An 18,019-nucleotide genomic window follows, 5' to 3' on the forward strand; every position below is an offset into this window, starting at 1 on the left:
TATCCTTTCTCTAAGCCACCAACTATACCACAATAAAACATGCTCAATTAAGGAACATAGAAAAGAAACCCTCTCAGCAGATCAACTTAATTTCTGTTGGGTTTGCTGTCCCAAGTTCTGTTCTCAGACCCAATAAATATACTGCAAGTTGCTAGTTCAAAATAATTGCCCCACTCAAAACAAAAACCTGGGAATTTGGGATTGGCATGAAGAATCCTAAAACTGGGAGTGCTTGAACAGAATTTTGCAAAATGAGTTATTGCATTAGCAAAATCAAATCAAACCAGAACAAACAAACAAAACCCAAATCCCACCAAAGACAAAATGTCAACCATTAAAATAATAGAAAACATGTATTTCTCGACATAGCTATAAACATGAAGTCATTTATGAAACTGCAACAAATGAAGTCCAGTTGTGTATTCTTTTTCCTTTTATTAGACAGGACAGAATTTCCTTAAAATGCCATAACAAGTCACAGTGATCTTAGATTTTTTTTGAAATGTTATATATTGAAATAGGGAAATACCTTTAACATGGTTTACCTTTTTTTTTTTTTTTGTCACTGTATATGTACCCTGGTCCACCAAACCGTCTATCTTAAAGTTTCTTGTTTAGAGAGGACACTCTGTCTTCTTCCTCCAAAAATGAATATTGTCTAATTATCCTGCAAAATAATCAACCTTACCAAAGGCCTTCCTCAAATGTTATATTTATATATATATGTATATACATATATATACACACACATACACACATATATATAAATATAGACTTCTATGATTTTTTCTCCATTCTACGCAACATCTCAATAAAGAGATTAGCAACTTTTATTCTACAAAGAAGCAACACATAAAAGGGGAAAATTAAAGTCTTAAGAACATCATATCCATATTTCACTGATTACACATAAAAGGAAAAAAAATCACCATGAACAACTGTCTTTAAAGTTTTCTCTGATTAGCAAAACAAGTGCAGAGAGGCCCCGTTCCTCGTGAGCCCGAGCAGGGTGGTGAGCGGGCGGCGGGGGCAGCCCCCGGGGCTCCCCACCCCGGTTCTTGCCGTTCTCGGTTTTCTGCACTTCTCCCCCTTGGAATCGGACGTGGTTGGAATGTATGGAGTTTGGGAAAGGCTCCCGCGCGCGCTGGCGGCCGCGCTGCCCCTAGGCCAGCTTCAGCGTGCTCACGGGGAACGACGGCATGGTTACCATAGTCACCGGGTTTAGCACTGTCTGCCCAACTAACTGCGGGTGATGCACGACCTGGGTTCCTACGGCAGGTTTGGCCATCACCGCCGGCTGGCCCAGACTCGTGGTTCCGTTCACTTGCTGGTGAGAAATCGTGTGAGCGATGTGGCTCACGACGGGCTGGCTGACGGCCACGGGCTGCGGGTAGAGGGGCAGCTGCTGGCCCAGGTGAGCCATGTGGTTGATGGTGGCTGGGTGCACAGTGATGTGGCCGATGGGCTGAGCAGCAGTGGTGAGTTGCACAGGGCTGGACGTGGAAGGTGCAATGTGAGCAATGTGCTTGGTCTGTGGACCCTGAATCACGTGGTTGACAGTCTGGATGACCGAGGCGTGGGTAGTGGCGGTGTGGGCAATAACAGTCGATTGCACTGTGGAAGCCGCCACGATATGAGTCTGTGCTGGGACAATCGCCTGCGGCTGGACCAGTGCTTGTGTCTGCATGGGAGGCTGTGCGTGGGCGGGGGGCTGTTTCTGCTGTATAGAGAGGTGCTGAGGCAAAACTGCTGGGTGATGTGAAGTAGCATTTGGAGGGACGGCTTTCAGCAGCTCTGGGTGCTGACGCTGTGTTAATTTTGGTAATGAGTTCACTGGCCTGTCATCTTCCATGTCTTCATCAATGTTGTCTTCACCCTCTGGAAAAAAAATGAAAGGAAGAGACTCCCATAAAAAAGAAAGCAGAGCATGACCTGGACTAAGCAGCCTTATGTGAAGGGCAGCAGAGAAGCAGCGGGCGAAGCGGCAGCTCCCCGGTCGGGGAGGGCCGCGCAGCGCGGCCGGCTCCAGCGGTGCCTCGGGCGCCGTGCCCTGCGGCCGGGCAGGCCGGGAAGGGCTGGGAGCGCGCCCGGCAGCCCAGGAGGCAGGGCCGGCCCGGAGGCAGGGGCAGCAGCGAGAGGCGCAAGGCCCCGAGCCTGGGCAGAGCTACGTTGGCAGCACTGCGCCCTTGTCTGGGGGCTAAACCCCATCCGGGCTGAGGAGCGCTCCCTCTGTAAGGAGGAATGGGGTTTATCTTCCTGTTCGGTTGTTCTATCAATTGGCATCACCCTTTCTGCTCCCGGAGCAGAAGGAAACGCTGATGGGGGAACACGGCAGCAAGTTCCTCAGTCTGGTTCTGGAGCAAGGGAGCTCTGCCCAGTCTGCGAGACAGGGAGGCGAGGCAGGATTATGCCTGGCCTAAGGAGACCTGGATTACGAATGCTGCCTGCTCTGAAGCCAGCCAAGCAGCAGAGATCAGAGATCTTAGAAGATAAGGGAGCAGCAGGAAGATGAGGAAGATGCTTCCCTTAGCAAGCCCCGTGTTTAGCAGCAGTCTGAAGGGATCGTTTCCAGGAGATGCCAGCTGGAGAGCTGAATGGCTGACACTCCTATTTACAAGCGCTCCTACTTGAACTGCCATCGGCCTACGCTCAGAGGCTGTTTGTGAGTACGTTCAAAGGCGACAGCCCAACACAAACAGCTGAATGGAAATAGGAAAATCAGGTTTTCCCCTCCTGGCACCTGCTTTATCACCTGCCTGGAGTGGCAAGAGCACAACTTTGTGTTTGGAGGAACTGCTGCAAACAGTTACCCAATGCTGCACCCTTCCAGTCTCTGCAAAGCAAAGCACTGCACATCCATGGACTGCCTGTTCTCCTGGCTGCTGGTGACTAGCAAGGTGAAGAGCGAACATTGTAGTATCTCACAAAAACTTCTCAATGGGATGAGCATGCACGAAAATCACTTCCTTCCATTAGTATCATTTAATCTTCACTCTGAATCCTTTCCAGGCAATGTGAAGCCTCATTAAGCTGTTCAAACGCTCTGGTGACCCTTTCCGTACCAATTCTTTCTTTACATGGCTGAACATCCTCCTAACTCCATGCACAAATACATCAAGATGCCAAGCAGCTCGAGCAAGCCGTGATGCGTATCTGCATGAGAGGAAAACTGGCTTCGTGTTTCAACAGGTCTATCAGCAGGCTGGATGTGCAACAGAGCACATGCAACACCGTCCCTGCAGGATTCTCACTGTACTTTACAAAGGTAGGGATATATTAAGTCAATATCAGTGATTCAGTAGAAGATTTCCAAGTGTCTTCTAATTCTGAACCTTTGGCCTGATTTCTAGATGTGCTCCCTAACCCTCACTCCCATTTGTAGGCTTCTAGAAACACGCTGCGAAAATTTTACTCTGAAAATCAGACATAAGAAGGTGAATTTGATCACCTGTGACCTGACGAATTTCAGTCAGAGAGTGATTTTAAAAATGAGTTATAGAGCTTGTCTGGCTCTGCCATTGCTTTCAAGTCTGATTCTGATTTACACTTCTAAACACAGGTTTTAGAGCTATTCTCAAAAAAGTTAGCTTTTTAAGATTACCTACCTGATCACACACATGAATAAAATCTTCAATTTCTTCCAGGAGACGCTAGAAATATCTTGTGCACTTTTACTTAGCCTAAAACTGGACATCAGGACTAACCCACACATGACATGCTTCTGCAACCTGCAGCATTCAGCTCATCCAAAATCGTATCTGAATCTGCCAGAATCTGAAAAAGTGGCATTTTCTGTTTTGCTAGAAACCACGTCTTTTGCAATAGCAGTGCAACTGTACCTTGTACTACTGAGGTGGGTACCCAGTGGTGGAAGCGCTATTAGTGATGCTATTGAAATGGTTGGGGAAGAGTATTTTAATTAGAATGGACCAGACTAATACAGATTTATTTTTAAGCAAATGCAATATATCTGTCCTCAGCTTCTGGTATGAACCAAAAAAAAGTCATGGTGCTAAATGAAGATTCCCCCCCACCACGCTATCATGATATAACTGTCTCTGTGGTGTACAGTGATGATTACAACATGAACAGAGAGGCCTGGGGTACCTGATGCTGTCGAGGTAGATGCTTGGTCATCCTCTGGCTGAACTGTCTGCCGAATAATCCTGTCAATCTCCAAGACGTCCATCCACTGGCTCAGCTCGTTCTTCAGTTCCGCCAGCCGCTGCTGGGTTGCAATCTTCTCTCTCGCTAGCCGCTCCATTTCATGCTCATATTCTTTTTCTTTTCTCTTTAAAGTCTAAAGATGGAAGGAAGAAAAAGTACTTAAGAAGAGCAAAGGCAAGTATAACCTACACAGACCTGGTCACTTCCAAATCCATGAGTGGCCTTTTTTTATTGCCAGTTCATAGTTCTGCCTTTCAAATTTGGAAAAAAAAAGGCGAGGACACGAGTGGACCATGAAACCCGAAGGCTGCTGCGGGCAGCCGCTTCCTGCCTCCCGCGGGACCGCGGAGCCGCGCAGAGCACGGGCACCGCTGCAGCCCCACGGCTTGGAGGGCCAGGACGGCGCGAGCAGCAGCTGCACGCAGCCAAGGGAGGGCAGCAGGCGAGGAGAGGGCACGGGAGCAGCTGCCTCTGCGTCGCCACGCCAGAGAACACGGGGCAACGGCCTGACGCTGTCCAAACGGTGCGGCTACAGCGTCCTAACTGCGTACGGGGGATCACAGGGATTCAAAGGAAGGGGAGCAGCTGTATGGAGAATAGTGCTGCAGAGCAAGGGAACTGGTCACCTGGGCCCGAAAAAGGTAAAAAATACCCCACATCCTTGAAATGAAACAGAAATTCTCTATGGAAAATTGCCTTTATGCAGGACGATAAAACCACAAACATAGGTGTATTTCAAAGATAAGCTGTGTAGGAATAGATAATATCTTGTAGTAAACCAAAAGATAATAGCTGGGGAAGAGAGACAAGATTTTGGCACAGAATCCCAAACAGGTCTGCGCAAAACCATAGCTTGTTTCCTTAACCTCAGGTTGGTCAGCCCATAAATCACGAAGAGAAAGGACCTTTCCTTGTGAACATGGTCAGAAGGAAAGAAAAAACGCAACAGGATCTAATTAAGTTTCTGAGCAACACACACCACAGCGAGAGCTCTCAAGCAGGAGATGGCCAAGCGCCAACAGCGCCGCGCGCCCCAGGGGAACGGCGAGGCCCAAGGAGGAAGAGGAGCCCACGCCAACCTGCGCCGCCCAGCAGCAGGGGAGGGCACCGCTGCCTAGTTCTTCAGCAGGGAGCACAGGGAAAGGAGACGGACGGGGCCAGTCTCCGGGCTGCAGAGACACCCAGCGCAGCTGATCTCCACAGCAGGTCAAGCCGACCGTGAAGCAGAGTAACACAGAGCAAAGAGCCCTTCCTCCAGCCGGGCCAGTCCTGGCACGGCCCTGCTCGTTCGGCAGGGCGTCCCTCCACACGCATTCTCCAGTTCTCCACCGGAACTACACTTAAAGGAGAGAGTAGAGGAATGCAGCCTCCCAAGCAGCACAAGGAGGAACCCATACCTTGCACACCTCAAGCATGCTCAGTGCACTGCCTCTCCCTCCCTGCTGCGAGGCTCAAGGTTCAGGTGTGGACAGGGTGGCTGCTGGGCTCGCAGTCAGTGACCAGCGCTCAATGGCAGAAGCGGGGAGCACCCTTGGCAAGCCCCAGAAGTCTGCTAGGAGCCGGGCTCCGGGAGCTCCCGCCGGTGCCGAGTAACCTCATCCCGTATGCAGGCGGGAGCGCCACGGAGCGGGCCGCGTGGCACCGCGCCAAGGCCAGCCCTGGGCCGCGTGGCACCGCGCCAAGGCCAGCCCTGGGCCGCGTGGCACCGCGCCAAGCATCGGGCTGCGCGGCAGCGCTCCAAGGCCAGCCCTGTGACCGCGGCCCTGGGACCGCGCAGGGCTCCACGTGTCACCCTGCCCTCCCTCTGCCGGGAGGCGCTGGCGGGCCGGGCACTCCCCGCGGCGCGGTGCCAGCTCGGGATCGCTTTCACAGCTGTGCAGGGCGCAGCTCGCCGGGGCCCGGGGTGCAAAGGCAGGTACGACTGGAAGGCGTCAGCACGGTCCTGCCTGGCGCCTCGCAGGGACGGGTTCTGGGTGCCCCCTGCCCTCCTGGCGCCTGCACAGCACGGGGGCTGGAGAGCCACACGCACAGAGAGCCCGGGAGGCTCCGATGGGAGCTCCCGCTCCGCAGCCTCCCTGCGCACGGACAACCCGGGAGGCTCCGATGGGAGCTCCCGCTCCGCAGCCTCCCTGCGCACGGACAACCCGGGAGGCTCCGCTGGGAGCTCCCGCTCCGCAGCCTCCCTGCGCACGGACAACCCGGGAGGCTCCGCTGGGAGCTCCCGCTCCGCAGCCTCCCCGCGCACGGACAACCCGGGAGGCTCCGATGGGAGCTCCCGCTCCGCAGCCTCCCTGCGCACGGACAACCCGGGAGGCTCCGATGGGAGCTCCCGCTCCGCAGCCTCCCTGCGCACGGACAGCCCGTGCGGCAGCACACGGAGCGACGCGCGCCGGGCCGCGCCGGCACCGCGGAGCCCCCGAGCGCAGCGGCCACACACGAGCTCTGCCTCTCCGCGACAGCCCTGCCCGGCGGCTGCCGCGCGGGGACGCGCCTGGATGCCGGGTCCCCGGGGCGGGAGCAAACTCGAACACCGGCACCGTGCTAAACCCCCGGATCCTCTCACTGCGGCTCTGCTGCGTTCCCCTAGCAGAGGACAGGCCTGGAGTTCCCCTGCGGGTGTCCAGCTAAGAACGACTGCCCTGAGCAGAATTCAAACCAGGTAAATTCAATCAGAAACACTAAATAACTAAAAGAAAAGAAACTAAAAGCATCCCCAAACCTGCAGCTCCACTAAGCCGGCCCCAAATTCCTGCCGCATACCTAGCAGCTTAGCGAACGCCCAGCCTCAGCAGCCCAGAGATGGACTCGTTCCTGATGTGCAGCAGCCCCTTCCCGCAGCGCGCCAGGACGGGCTCTCGGGCAGCACGTGCTCGAGGAGGGCCGCGATGGGCGGAAGGCCCTCGCTGCGTCGCTGCGTCGCGCGGGCTGCGTTCGCCTGGCGCGGCGCAGCCAGGCTGCAACGCGCTTGTGCAGACGCCCTGTCCTCCCCCTGCCAGCACCGGCTGCAGCTCTGCGTTAGCAGCTGTTGAAAAGGTGGAAGACTTTAGCGTTTCAGAGTTCGTCTGACTAACTGGATTTGGTAACTGATTCAGATTAACTGAATTATATGAATGTAAAAAAATTGGCAAAATGTCCACCTGAGCCTGTTCCCAAAGCGCCACCCCGCACTTTGCGGCCCGCGGGCTGCATGTTTCACACGCACGGGGCCCGTCTTGGGCAGGCTGAGCTCTGTGCCCGAGCGAGCGCCCGGGCGCCCCGGCCGCAGCCGGCCCCGGCTCCGACGGCTCCAGCTCCCCCACCACGCTGGGCGCTCGGGATCTGCTCGTGCTTATGGGGTGCTGTAACCACCCAGACCCTAGCCCAGCCGTGTGCTCGGGCTCTGCTTAGTATTAAGCACACAGAGCAGTGTCACTTCCACTCATGGGGAAGCTAAGCACGTTCTTTCCTAGGCAGAGCTCACAGGGACCTGTAGGGGTGACTAGAATCCTTTCATCTCCTAACTAAACAGCAGTGACCAAATTACAACATAAACACGGGGTTGCATTTGCTCCCCATGAGAATCTAGATTTTTCCTTTACATGTAGCTGTCAGCTTCAAAGCAGCCTTCACTCACACGCACTATTAAAGCAGAGGCAGCACAACTGTCACCACAGCAGCACACCGTGCAACTCGAGCTGTAACATTTTGCCCCTTTCTGCTCATTCTTCTGCCCGTTTCAGAACTGTTACTTGGTCCTTGTGTGCATCCCTTTGCTGTAAACAAACCAGAAACAAACCGCTGTTGTTGCTACATAGCCACAGCCATTTGTCACTGTACAAATATTTCCCTTTAATAGCTTGCTGTAATTAAATTGCTTACTCTTATGTCAAGATTGAAAATAATGCTCCCAATGCTTTCCCTGTGCCTCTCTGCCTGCAGAATAATGCTGGCCCTGCAGTTGGCATCGGTGAGATTTAAAAGGTCTTATTAAAAAGCTTCCCTTATAAACATCATATTAACAATTTAAAAAACACTTTCAATTATGAGCTTTTCCAAGAGTGTCTCTGAGCTGCTGTGCTCTGCTACGCGGCGCGCACCGATGAAGAGTTCCTCATCGCTGTGCAGTCACAGAGCGGTGTGTGATCCCAGCCCGGGCCCTGGGCCCCTGCTGCGCTCGTGGCCACGGCAGCAGGCGCAGCCCAGCGTCCCGGGGAGGCCCTGAGCACGCAGCCCCAGCAGGGCCTCCTGCCCCCATGCAGCACCTGGGGCCTGTTACCCCAATCTGCAGGGAAGGAGAACACCCAAATGCCACAGAAGTGCTGCCTTCACTGGAGCTAGCGCAGCAGGAACCATGCACAACAAACCTGTGCTGCACCTAGTGCTTGATTTGCTATGAAGTACTTGGGGTGCATCAAGTAGTTCCCCTAAAACTCATCATCTAAATAAATTGCTTGCCCCAACCCTGTATCATCTGCTGAGATGAAAGATAAAGAAGAGAGAAAGCTCTTGGTTTCCACTCTCCACACCTGCAGTCAGCTCCATGTGCCCGTTTCCCTCTACGGAACAGGAGTAAAGGTGACAGCATCAGCCTTAGGTCTCCACGTGAAGGCTCATTCCTGCAGTTCCTGGCAGCAGTACCTGGATCGGTGGGAACCGATGTCAGCAGGAATCCCTTCAGGATCAGTCCCCGGGCCACAATGTCCCTGTAACTGCTCGTACGGGAACACCCCGGCAGGCCCGGCCACGCACAGGGCTGGCAGCCGTAGCTCCCGTTCCGCCTGTGCCTTCCGCCTGTGCGAGCGCGCCGGTCTGCACAGGAACAGAGCTTTGGTTTCCATGGCAACCGCTCTATCCGGCTGAATCCTGCAGCAGTGGCAGCTCGGGCGCTGCCGTGGATGGCAAAATGCAGTCACTGCACAACGGCGTGACCGTGCGCACCGGAGGGGCTGCCAAGCGCCGCCCTCGCCCCCGCGCCACCGGAGCGGCGACCCTCGCACGCGAGCTCCCACGTGCACTCCGGAGCGTTTCACAGCTCCGGGCAACGTCACCCACGCACAGCCCTTCCCAAATCATTCGTACTACAGCACATTTGCCACAGGCCTTCACGCAAGTCCTGACTCAGCATAGGATTATGGCCTTGCCTTCCGCAGAGATCACACTACGCTGGGTTTGCTCCGAAGTCACGAGGAGCTAAGGCAAAGACTCTCCTGGTTGGGATGAGGGCTGAGCAGGGCAGCGCTGCGCAGGGGCTCCCAGCCTGTGCTTCCAACAGACGCCCACGCGCAGGCTCAGAGACGCCGGACACAGCCACCAAAAAGCATTTCTCATGGGAGCGTTACTTGGTCTTGTGTACGAAACACCATTTGAGTTGATCAGCACTCTTGAGAAGACAGGTTTAACCCTGCGGCCCCCCGACCTCGCCAGGCACACGTGGCCCAGGCCGGCACACACAGGTGCCCAGGCCGGCACCTTGCCGAGTGCCTGCCCGGAGGGGCACACGAGCCACGGTGCCACCGCCCGGAGCGGCTCCGGAACGGCACTGCTCCCGGCGCTGCTTCGCTACGCGAGGAGGAGCAGGGCAAGCAGTTCCTCCACCTCAAGTTCTCAAAGCTTTTCATGAGCACGGAAACAAACACAACCCTTGAGGGCTGAGGCAGAGGCCATCCTGCTCCTGCCAGGCCTCATTCCCAGGAAGCTCCAGCAGGCCCGTCCGACCGCACGCGCCAAAGCTCCCCGAGACACCTTGGAGGAGCCGGGGCAGCGGAGCGCGCTCTGCGAGCGGGGCGCAGGGCGCTCTGCACATCTCAGTCGTGACAGCTCGTTCGTCAGCAGCCTCATGACCCAGCTTTTCCATTTGCTTAACCCCTGCCCAAGGAAGGTGGCCAAAGAGCTGTTGGTTACACTCCAGGGCGTGACTTGGCCGCCTGCACGCAGCCGGGCTGCTGCTCTCGGGAAGGGAGCGCATCGCGCGCTGCAGAGGCTGCCCGGCCTCTTCTGCGAGCGCCCAGAGAACTGGGCGGGCAACGAACTTGAACCGCCACGTCCTGCCGCCTCCAGCGGGACTCCCTGCAGCTTACACCGAGAGCGCCAATAGCGAGATAGAAATACTTTATATCATAGAAATTATGTTTGGAGCAGAGAAGTAACGGGGAAATGAGACCAGGCACTGTTGCAATTAATTATTTGCACATTGTAGCACACAGATCCCTGATAAGAAACACATTTGGCCATAATCTCTGGAACAAAAAAAAAAGCAGGAACATGGTTATCTGCACAGGCCAGGATGCGACCTCTTGCAAGCACTAAGGCCAAACGCCTTGCTGCTAGGGATGAGGAGGAGCGCGGCGCGGAGACGTATCATCCTACGTGCTTGCTGCAGTGTTCTTTTGTTTTTCTTGGAGGCATCTCGCAACGGCTGCTGAGAGAGACAAAATACAATTCTGGATGGATCCTGACCATGGCTCTCCCCAGCTCCTATTTCTATAAATCTAGCTTAGTCAACGGGCAAGATGCAACGGACGAGCTTCGCCTTAGAACATAAATTTTGCCAAGGTTTTGAGTAGCTGCCCCTGGGGCACACGTAGAGGGGGGTTTCAGCTGCAACAGGAACACACTTCCTACAAACACGGTTTTGGCAGAGGACGGCAGTGCTGACAGCCATGTGCTAGAGAGGACACTCTCTGCGGCAGGAGCGCAGCCGCAGCGCAGGAGGAGCGTGGGCACCCTGTCCACAGCGGCACGGCGCCTCGAGGAGCCCAAGCGCGGGCAGCCCAGGCCAGAGCCTGGCCCACGCAGTGGAGTAGAGCGCCCTGCCCGGGCAGGTGCTGCTCGTGACTACAGCCTGCAAGCACAGCCGGGTCCTCCCCTGCTACAGCCTGCAAGCACAGCCGGGTCCTCCCCTGCAAGCACAGCCGGGTCCTCCCCTGCTACAGCCTGCAAGCACAGCCGGGTCCTCCCCTGCCACAGCCTGCAAGCACAGCCGGGTCCTCCCCTGCCACAGCCTGCAAGCACAGCCGGGTCCTCCCCTGCTACAGCCTGCAAGCACAGCCGGGTCCTCCCCTGCCACAGCCTGCAAGCACAGCCGGGTCCTCCCCTGCCACAGCCTGCAAGCACAGCCGGGTCCTCCCCTGCCACAGCCTGCAAGCACAGCCGGGTCCTCCCCTGCCATAGCCTGCAAGCACAGCCGGGTCCTTCCCTGCCACAGCCTGCAAGCACAGCCGGGTCCTCCCCTGCCACAGCCTGCAAGCACAGCCGGGTCCTCCCCTGCCATAGCCTGCAAGCACAGCCGGGTCCTCCCCTGCCACAGCCTGCAAGCACAGCCGGGTCCTCCCCTGCTACAGCCTGCAAGCACAGCCGGGTCCTCCCCTGCCCACGGCCAGAGAAGGGGGCAGCTCCTCCCAGGCCGCCTCTGTTCCCGCTCTGGTGCAATGAGGTCAGCCATTCGCAACACGATGGCTCCACCTATAGCCCACAAATCACATCTAGGCCGGGGAGGACGTTGGGCAAGCCGGTTCTTCCACTGAAGGCAGAGAAGAGGGTCTCAGGACAGCACGTGAAGCGCTTCGGCACAGGGAGGACCAGGCCTGTGCCCGACACACTGCACCAACCTGCACCGAGGCGCAGCCCCGCTCCCCTGCTGGCCACCTGCCCCCCTCAAAGGCCACCTGGGAGGCAGCCCTAACCTCGCCTACACTTTCACACCCATATTTTAGCAATATCTCTACCACATCACAGTCTGTCACCTGACGTGACTGCAGGAGAACAAGCTGATACCAACTTCCTGCTGCTCTATAATGAAAAGTTTCTCAAATCCCTCTCATTTATTACTTTGCAGTCGACTTACCCGCTAGCCAGGCTGTCGCTGACCACAACCTGTTGTGTAACACAGCTGAACTCCGCTGCGTCAGGCGCACGCACCCGCACCGACTGCTGCTTTCCTGGAACCATTCGCCACCAATTCACCGGGCCGGTAACTGCTTCACTGTCCCTCCGAAGTGCATCAACACACACGTGCTCTCGGCTGCTCAGAAAAGGAGTCCCAGCAACCCTTATACTCTGTATCATGGGGCCCCTCGCCTCCTCCCAGTGAGGCCATGAGGGAAAAGCAAAAGCAGGAGCTAAGTGAAATGGTTACGGCGCTGGGGGCTGCTTTGTGACTTCCCAGAAGGGAACCCGAGGGTCACCGTCCTCCATATCCAAACGTGGAGTGAAGATCCAATTCTACACTGAGTTGGGAGAAATTAGCACTGCTACAAATAGGTGCTATGACAAACCTTAAAAGGTGGGCGACTTACATAATGTTAAACATTAAATAAAGCCTGTGTAATCAAAGCTGGTACTTCTTGCTGCTTTTGTCCTGCCATGCGCGCTCTCCCACGCGATCTCACAGGAAGCAGGATGAGCACGGGCACCTCAAGCAGACTCCAACGGATCTCCTGTACACGCTGGGTTAGGTTACAATTTGGGGCTGCTTTGCTTTATAGAACCTGCAGTGTTTCCTATAACTGCTACTTAGAAGACTGGAGTACGATAGATGTACATGTTCTAACAGTTAAAAATATGAAAAAAACGTTGCAATTGTCTTCCCTTTTCAAACTCAAGTGCATGAATCACCAGTGAGACACTGCAAAGCAGAACCATCCTGTTTGGCAAAGATTAAGAAACAGCCTCCACTCACTCAGCAACGTCCAAACAGCAGGCACTTAGAGAGATCTGTTGCATGGTACGTCTTGCAGCCACTCCTGCAAACAAAGCCAAACACTGACTGCTGTCAGGGAGGAATCTCCCTTCAAGCAGATCATACTACAGCTCGTTAGGATTTGAGGATTTGATTTCAAATGTCCAGAGCTGCCCGAGGGCCCAAAGTCATCCTGGCTCATGTACCAGCTGCAGTACTGATGGGAATTAATATTTCTTTCATTCAATGACTGGGCAAGTTATCCAAAGGAAAAAACAATCTGTAAATGCAATCTGAATGAGGAATGTACCCCAAAATGTTAGGTTGACACGCTATGCTGCCATCCTAGCTCTTACCACTTAATTGAGAAAACACACGAGCCATGACTCTTACTGAAACTTTACTAATAAACTTTCGTGATAAATGGATGCTTCTTTGAGGACAAGATTTCTCAGAGGGCTTTCTTTAGTGTCTTGGAAGTCAATGCAAGCTCAATAGGAAAACGGCTCCTTTTACAGGCAATATGACAGAGTGGATCGGGAAGTGTCAGGATTCAGAAATGCAAAGGGCACTCAGAGCTCAGGGAGTGAAGGGTCTCACAGCATCTCTCAGCTTCTCGAGCCTAGCACCCCATTTCCTACATCAGCGTAACGGGGTGCAGTAGCTCTTCAACGTCTCCTTCGAGCAGGGACCAGGCTGTGCACATGCTGGGCATTCCCAATTCCCGTGACGCCCGCGGAGCACCAGCCCTGCAACCCAGCTCTGGCTCACAATTTCAGCAGGTTTCAACTTGCTCTACCTCACCACCTCAGCACGGTTATTTCTGCAGTCTGCAGATAATGCCATGCCCTTGCTGCACAACCACAGCCTATTGTTGCTGGGAGCCTTTTTTATTTGCAATGAAATCCAGGCTAATTGGACAAGATAGAATCAATGGAGGGGTCAGGTAAACACCGCGAGGCAGCGCTGCTTGGCATGTGAGTGCTGTTCACACGACGCGGGTACTGAACCTGCCAGCACAGCCCGCTCTCACGGGGACAGCTCTGCACAGGATAACGACACCGGCTCGTAGGCGACGAACAGCAGCTACAGTGATAATAAAGTTACGACTGCACGATTCAAGGTGGGGGAACTCAATCAGATCCAGCGCCACAGTCTGTCGCAGGCATTCTGATCAATAATCCAGCCACTACAGTGCTTGAATCTAAATGAGCCCTATTCTTTATACCATAATCCAGAGAGACCAGATTCCAGTTTTGAATACACGCATTTACTGCCTCTCCATCTCTATCTCCATCAGGAACTAGTAGTTGTAGTGCCCCCTCTAACTTACGTAGCACAAACCCCAACGTGAGCACTAACCAGGGCCTTTAAAGAGCACTAACCAGGGCCTTTAAAGAGCACTAGCCTCGCTCTGGTCCTCTGCATTAGACATTAGGGATAAGGTACTGAAAAAATGACCTGTAAATAAAACAACCGAAAAAGAAGAGATACTGTGGTTAACAACTGGAAAAATTAAGAAATGTGAAAACAGTATCTGCTCTGTTCACATGCCCAAAAGATGAATAAAAAAAAGGACAGCACATCAGGATTTTTTTACATGCACTATTTGGGTATCTTTGCAGAGTACTTTGCATATATTCTGCCCTGAAGTGGAGGATCCTATTGCTTATCGTTAGCATAAGTGTGAAACAGGCTCCATTTACAGAAGAACATGTTAGCTTAGGCAGTTTGAAAATACAAAAGAGACAAGGTGAGGATAAACTGAGTATTTTGGAACAATTTTATATGTTTCATATAAACAATCAGCTTCCTAATGAGCACAGAAGTCAGGTCACAATGGATTTCCATTCCTGGCAGGAGGCTGGGAATCACCTCGGCAAGTCAGTGCTGATATTCCAAGAGCATCCCGCGCTCTCGGAGCTCTGAGCGCTGAGCACACGCTGCGCACGGACACGGGAGACACGGCACAGCCCGGAGCTCCGCAGGGAACGGGCACGGGCAGAGCCGCAGCGACCCGCGCGCTGGTGAGGAACACGACCAAAGGCTCCTGGCACCGAAGTGCAAGGCCTCGTGCTGACACATCCTCATTGCAGGATCACGGTTTTTTGTTTACGGAAAGTGAAACAGTTTTGCTGATGTAAGAACAGAGCCCATTCCCCTGCCTAGAAGAATTGCTTTTCAAACTGTGGCTATTTCATACCCATAACCAGCCTGAGTTTGCTGAACTACTTTCCTTTCCACCTGACAGCTGAGACCTGTCAACTTCTGTCCTTTCTTGAGCCTCAGGCAGCTCCTGTGAGGAGGGACTGGCCCTGACCCGGCCAGCGGCGACGTGGGCAGGCCAAGGCTGGCTGAGGTGGCACTGCTGCAGCGTTGGCTTAGGCGAGGAAGGCGAAACTTGGCCACCACATTTACTTGGAATCTAGAAAGACTGCCATTACCTTGAGCCCTCTGCACTATCCTGGGAAAGGCAGCACGGCAGCGGCCATGGAAGCTGCATCTTGCTGCTTTCAGTCACCCCCAGGAAAGGCAACATGAGGGGCAGGAGGGGAGCTCAGCTCCAACCCGCTCCGTTGTGTCTCTCAGCGGGGTTTGGAAGGGCTAACGCTCCCCAGGAGAGGCTCTTCCCAGCTCTAGACTCCTTAATGCTTGCGTTGAGAGCTGTCCGCTCCTCCAAAAATAGTGTGTGGATATTCTGATGCAGGACCTTGTCCCAAGAATCTGGAGTAATGGAGAGTTTCCATCGTGAAGGTGGAGACTATCTTGGCGAGACACTTCTCTACAGTTCACAAGACAGCAGGAGGCTTGCAGCGCAGCCCCCCAGGCAGCCACACGACTTGTAAATGGCTTTGCCATTCCTCTATAGATTTCTCTTAGCATATAGAGCTGGAAGACCAGAAGTCTGCTTTTTGCAGCTCAGACCCACTGGGGGACAGCTGGGAACACACGGACCAAAAGGCAAATCTTCTGCTAGAATCCATAGGTTTGCGCCAACACCCTTCAGGTCCGCACGATGCCGGGCAGGATCTAAACCTCCCGGGACACAAGCTCCAACCCTCCTGCTCCCGTGCGGGACGGGCCACACTGCTCACATCACACGTCATTAACTTCCACCTCTAACACTGACTGCCGGAGCCGGCCTGCTGGACGACAGCGCACCGCGTCGGCGGGCGGGCGCTGCTCTGCCCCTGCCCAGGCTGGGGCTGCTCTTCTCTCACTTTCTCCCCGTCATTTCTGGGCACCTTTCCGGTGTCCACCATCTCCCCCGTTCCGGGGCGCCCTGCGCGTGCCCCGCTGCAGGCTCTGCCCGGGAGCGGAACCTCCGCGGGCGCACAACGCAGCTGCGCGTGCTGCCCGAAACCAAACCGCTGCTTACAAGGATTATCACCTTCCAACTGTGTTCAGCCTAATTTCCTTTGTGCAACAACGTGTTTAATTGCAGAGATTCTAATTTACTGCTGCAGAGCCCAACCCCAACTCTAAGGATAAATTAAAGTGACAGCTAAATGGAAGTTTGGAATTTAACTTTCTGACTTATCTGATTTGATGCAAATACAAATATTTAAAACCAGACAAGGAAACAAACAGCTTGTGTCTAAGAAATTCCAGCTGGAATGAAGAAAAAAGGATTTCACAGGAAGAGAGGCTGCAACACTTAGTGAACTGCCATAATCCTCGAGGGCAGAGATCAGCAGCTAAGTACAGCACGCTGCACCCGCTCTGTGAAGGAGTTGTGCGCTAGGGTATTTCCTTGCTTTGACAAAGGACGACTTTGCTATGCTGTGAAGAAATAAAAAATCTTGATTTTTAACTCTGCTTCATACAACTCTCACATCCCCTTCACCAGGGAGAGGGGCAAACAAGAAGCCTGTTACGTGAAACAGGCTGGATCTTCAATGTGACTTGTGGTACCCTGTAGTGGCAGCCAAAAAGAAGAAAACAAGTGGCCTGCAAAGACACAGGGCAAGGAGAGTCTCTGAAATGTTCCCCACAGGCGTTAATGCTGTTTTTATTGCCAATAAGGCAACGTTTCCTTCAACTTTCTTTTGGTCACGAGAAGCCCCGCACTGCTGTCCGAAGGGCAGGGATTCGCGGCCCGGCTGGGCCCTGCCTAGGCCCCTCGGCTGGGACAGGCAGGGATCAGCAGCGGCTGGTTCATCCTTGGGATCAACTATCCACACATGCTATTTTTGTTGAAACAGACTGATGTTAAACTCAATAAATAAGTAGAACAAAAATTAAAATCTTTCTTCAGAACCCTAGAATTCGAACAAGATTTTGCATGATCTGTTTTCCAGGCAAACGAAGCCAGCTGCCTCCCTTCTAGCGCGGCGGCTCGTCACGAGTCAGGCCTGGCGCGCAGGCGGAGGGCGGCTCTCCGGGTGCTCCGTGCTGCCGCGGGGCGCGCGGAGGCGGCGCGCAGCCCGGCCGTCACCCGCGCGTTGGGCGGGCAGCGCTGACGCGGGGGGCTGGCGCTCGCCATGTGCTCGCTGCACACGTGGACGCGGGTGCTGCCGGCGCTCTGAGGTCACCGCGACCTTCCCGGCTGGCGCGCGCTGCCGCAGCCGGGCCGCGCGCTCCCGTGGCGCGTCCCGCGGGCGCCCCGCTGCAGGCTGCCTTGGTGCAGGGCCAGGGCGCTGCGGAGACGGGGCCGTGCGCGCGCAGCAGCTCCCGCGCAGGGCCCGCGGCGGCTCCGCTCCCTGCGCGGGGCCGGCTCCGCGCTGCCGCCCCGGCGGCTGCTGCAGTCGCTCTGCTGCAGCTGCGTCATGCCGGGCGGGCAGCTCTCCTCCCCACCACGCCAACGGGGCGGGCGGCTCTCCTCCATCTCTCCTCCCCACGGACGCCACGCAGGGCGGGCAGCTCTCCTCCCCGCGCTGCCTCCGCGCCGTCTCCACAGAGCTGCTCTGCTCCTCAGCACGAGCCCGAGAGCCCGTCCCGCAAAGCCGGGCGCAGGCGGCGCAACTACGAACAAGCGGGATGAGCGATCCCCTGCTCTGCGGTGACTGCTGCCTCTAGGAACGGACAGCAGCCAACTCATCTGACACCTGCCATTAAATTGCCGTCAGGTGTCCCCAGCTGCGCGGTTTAGGCTTGGACACGAGTGCGTGATCTAGAGAAGCAGCAACCCCTGCATCCAGTCCGCATGGCTGAGCCTCCCAAAGCAGGCTGCAGTGACACAAGGGACAAGACTAG

At 54.9% G+C, this 18,019-nt stretch overlaps 1 protein-coding gene across 1 annotated transcript in view; it reads right to left on the reverse strand.

The window, feature by feature from the left end:
- Positions 1-808: 808 nt before the first annotated feature.
- MNT (MAX network transcriptional repressor) overlaps positions 809-18,019 on the reverse strand; it is a 29,119-nt gene continuing 11,908 nt past the window's right edge. The window contains exons 5-6 of the mRNA XM_088537979.1: positions 4,108-4,300; positions 809-1,878 (exon numbers count right to left, since the gene is read on the reverse strand). Coding sequence (XP_088394105.1) covers positions 1,163-1,878; positions 4,108-4,300 — 909 coding nt within the window. The 3' untranslated portion in view covers positions 809-1,162. The remainder of the gene's footprint in view (positions 1,879-4,107; positions 4,301-18,019) is intronic.

The sequence above is a fragment of the Tinamus guttatus genome, unplaced genomic scaffold (genome assembly GCF_059628265.1).
Source record: "Tinamus guttatus ecotype Peru unplaced genomic scaffold, ASM5962826v1 Tinamus_guttatus_pri_ptg000915l, whole genome shotgun sequence".
Taxonomy (NCBI): Eukaryota; Metazoa; Chordata; class Aves; order Tinamiformes; family Tinamidae; genus Tinamus; species Tinamus guttatus.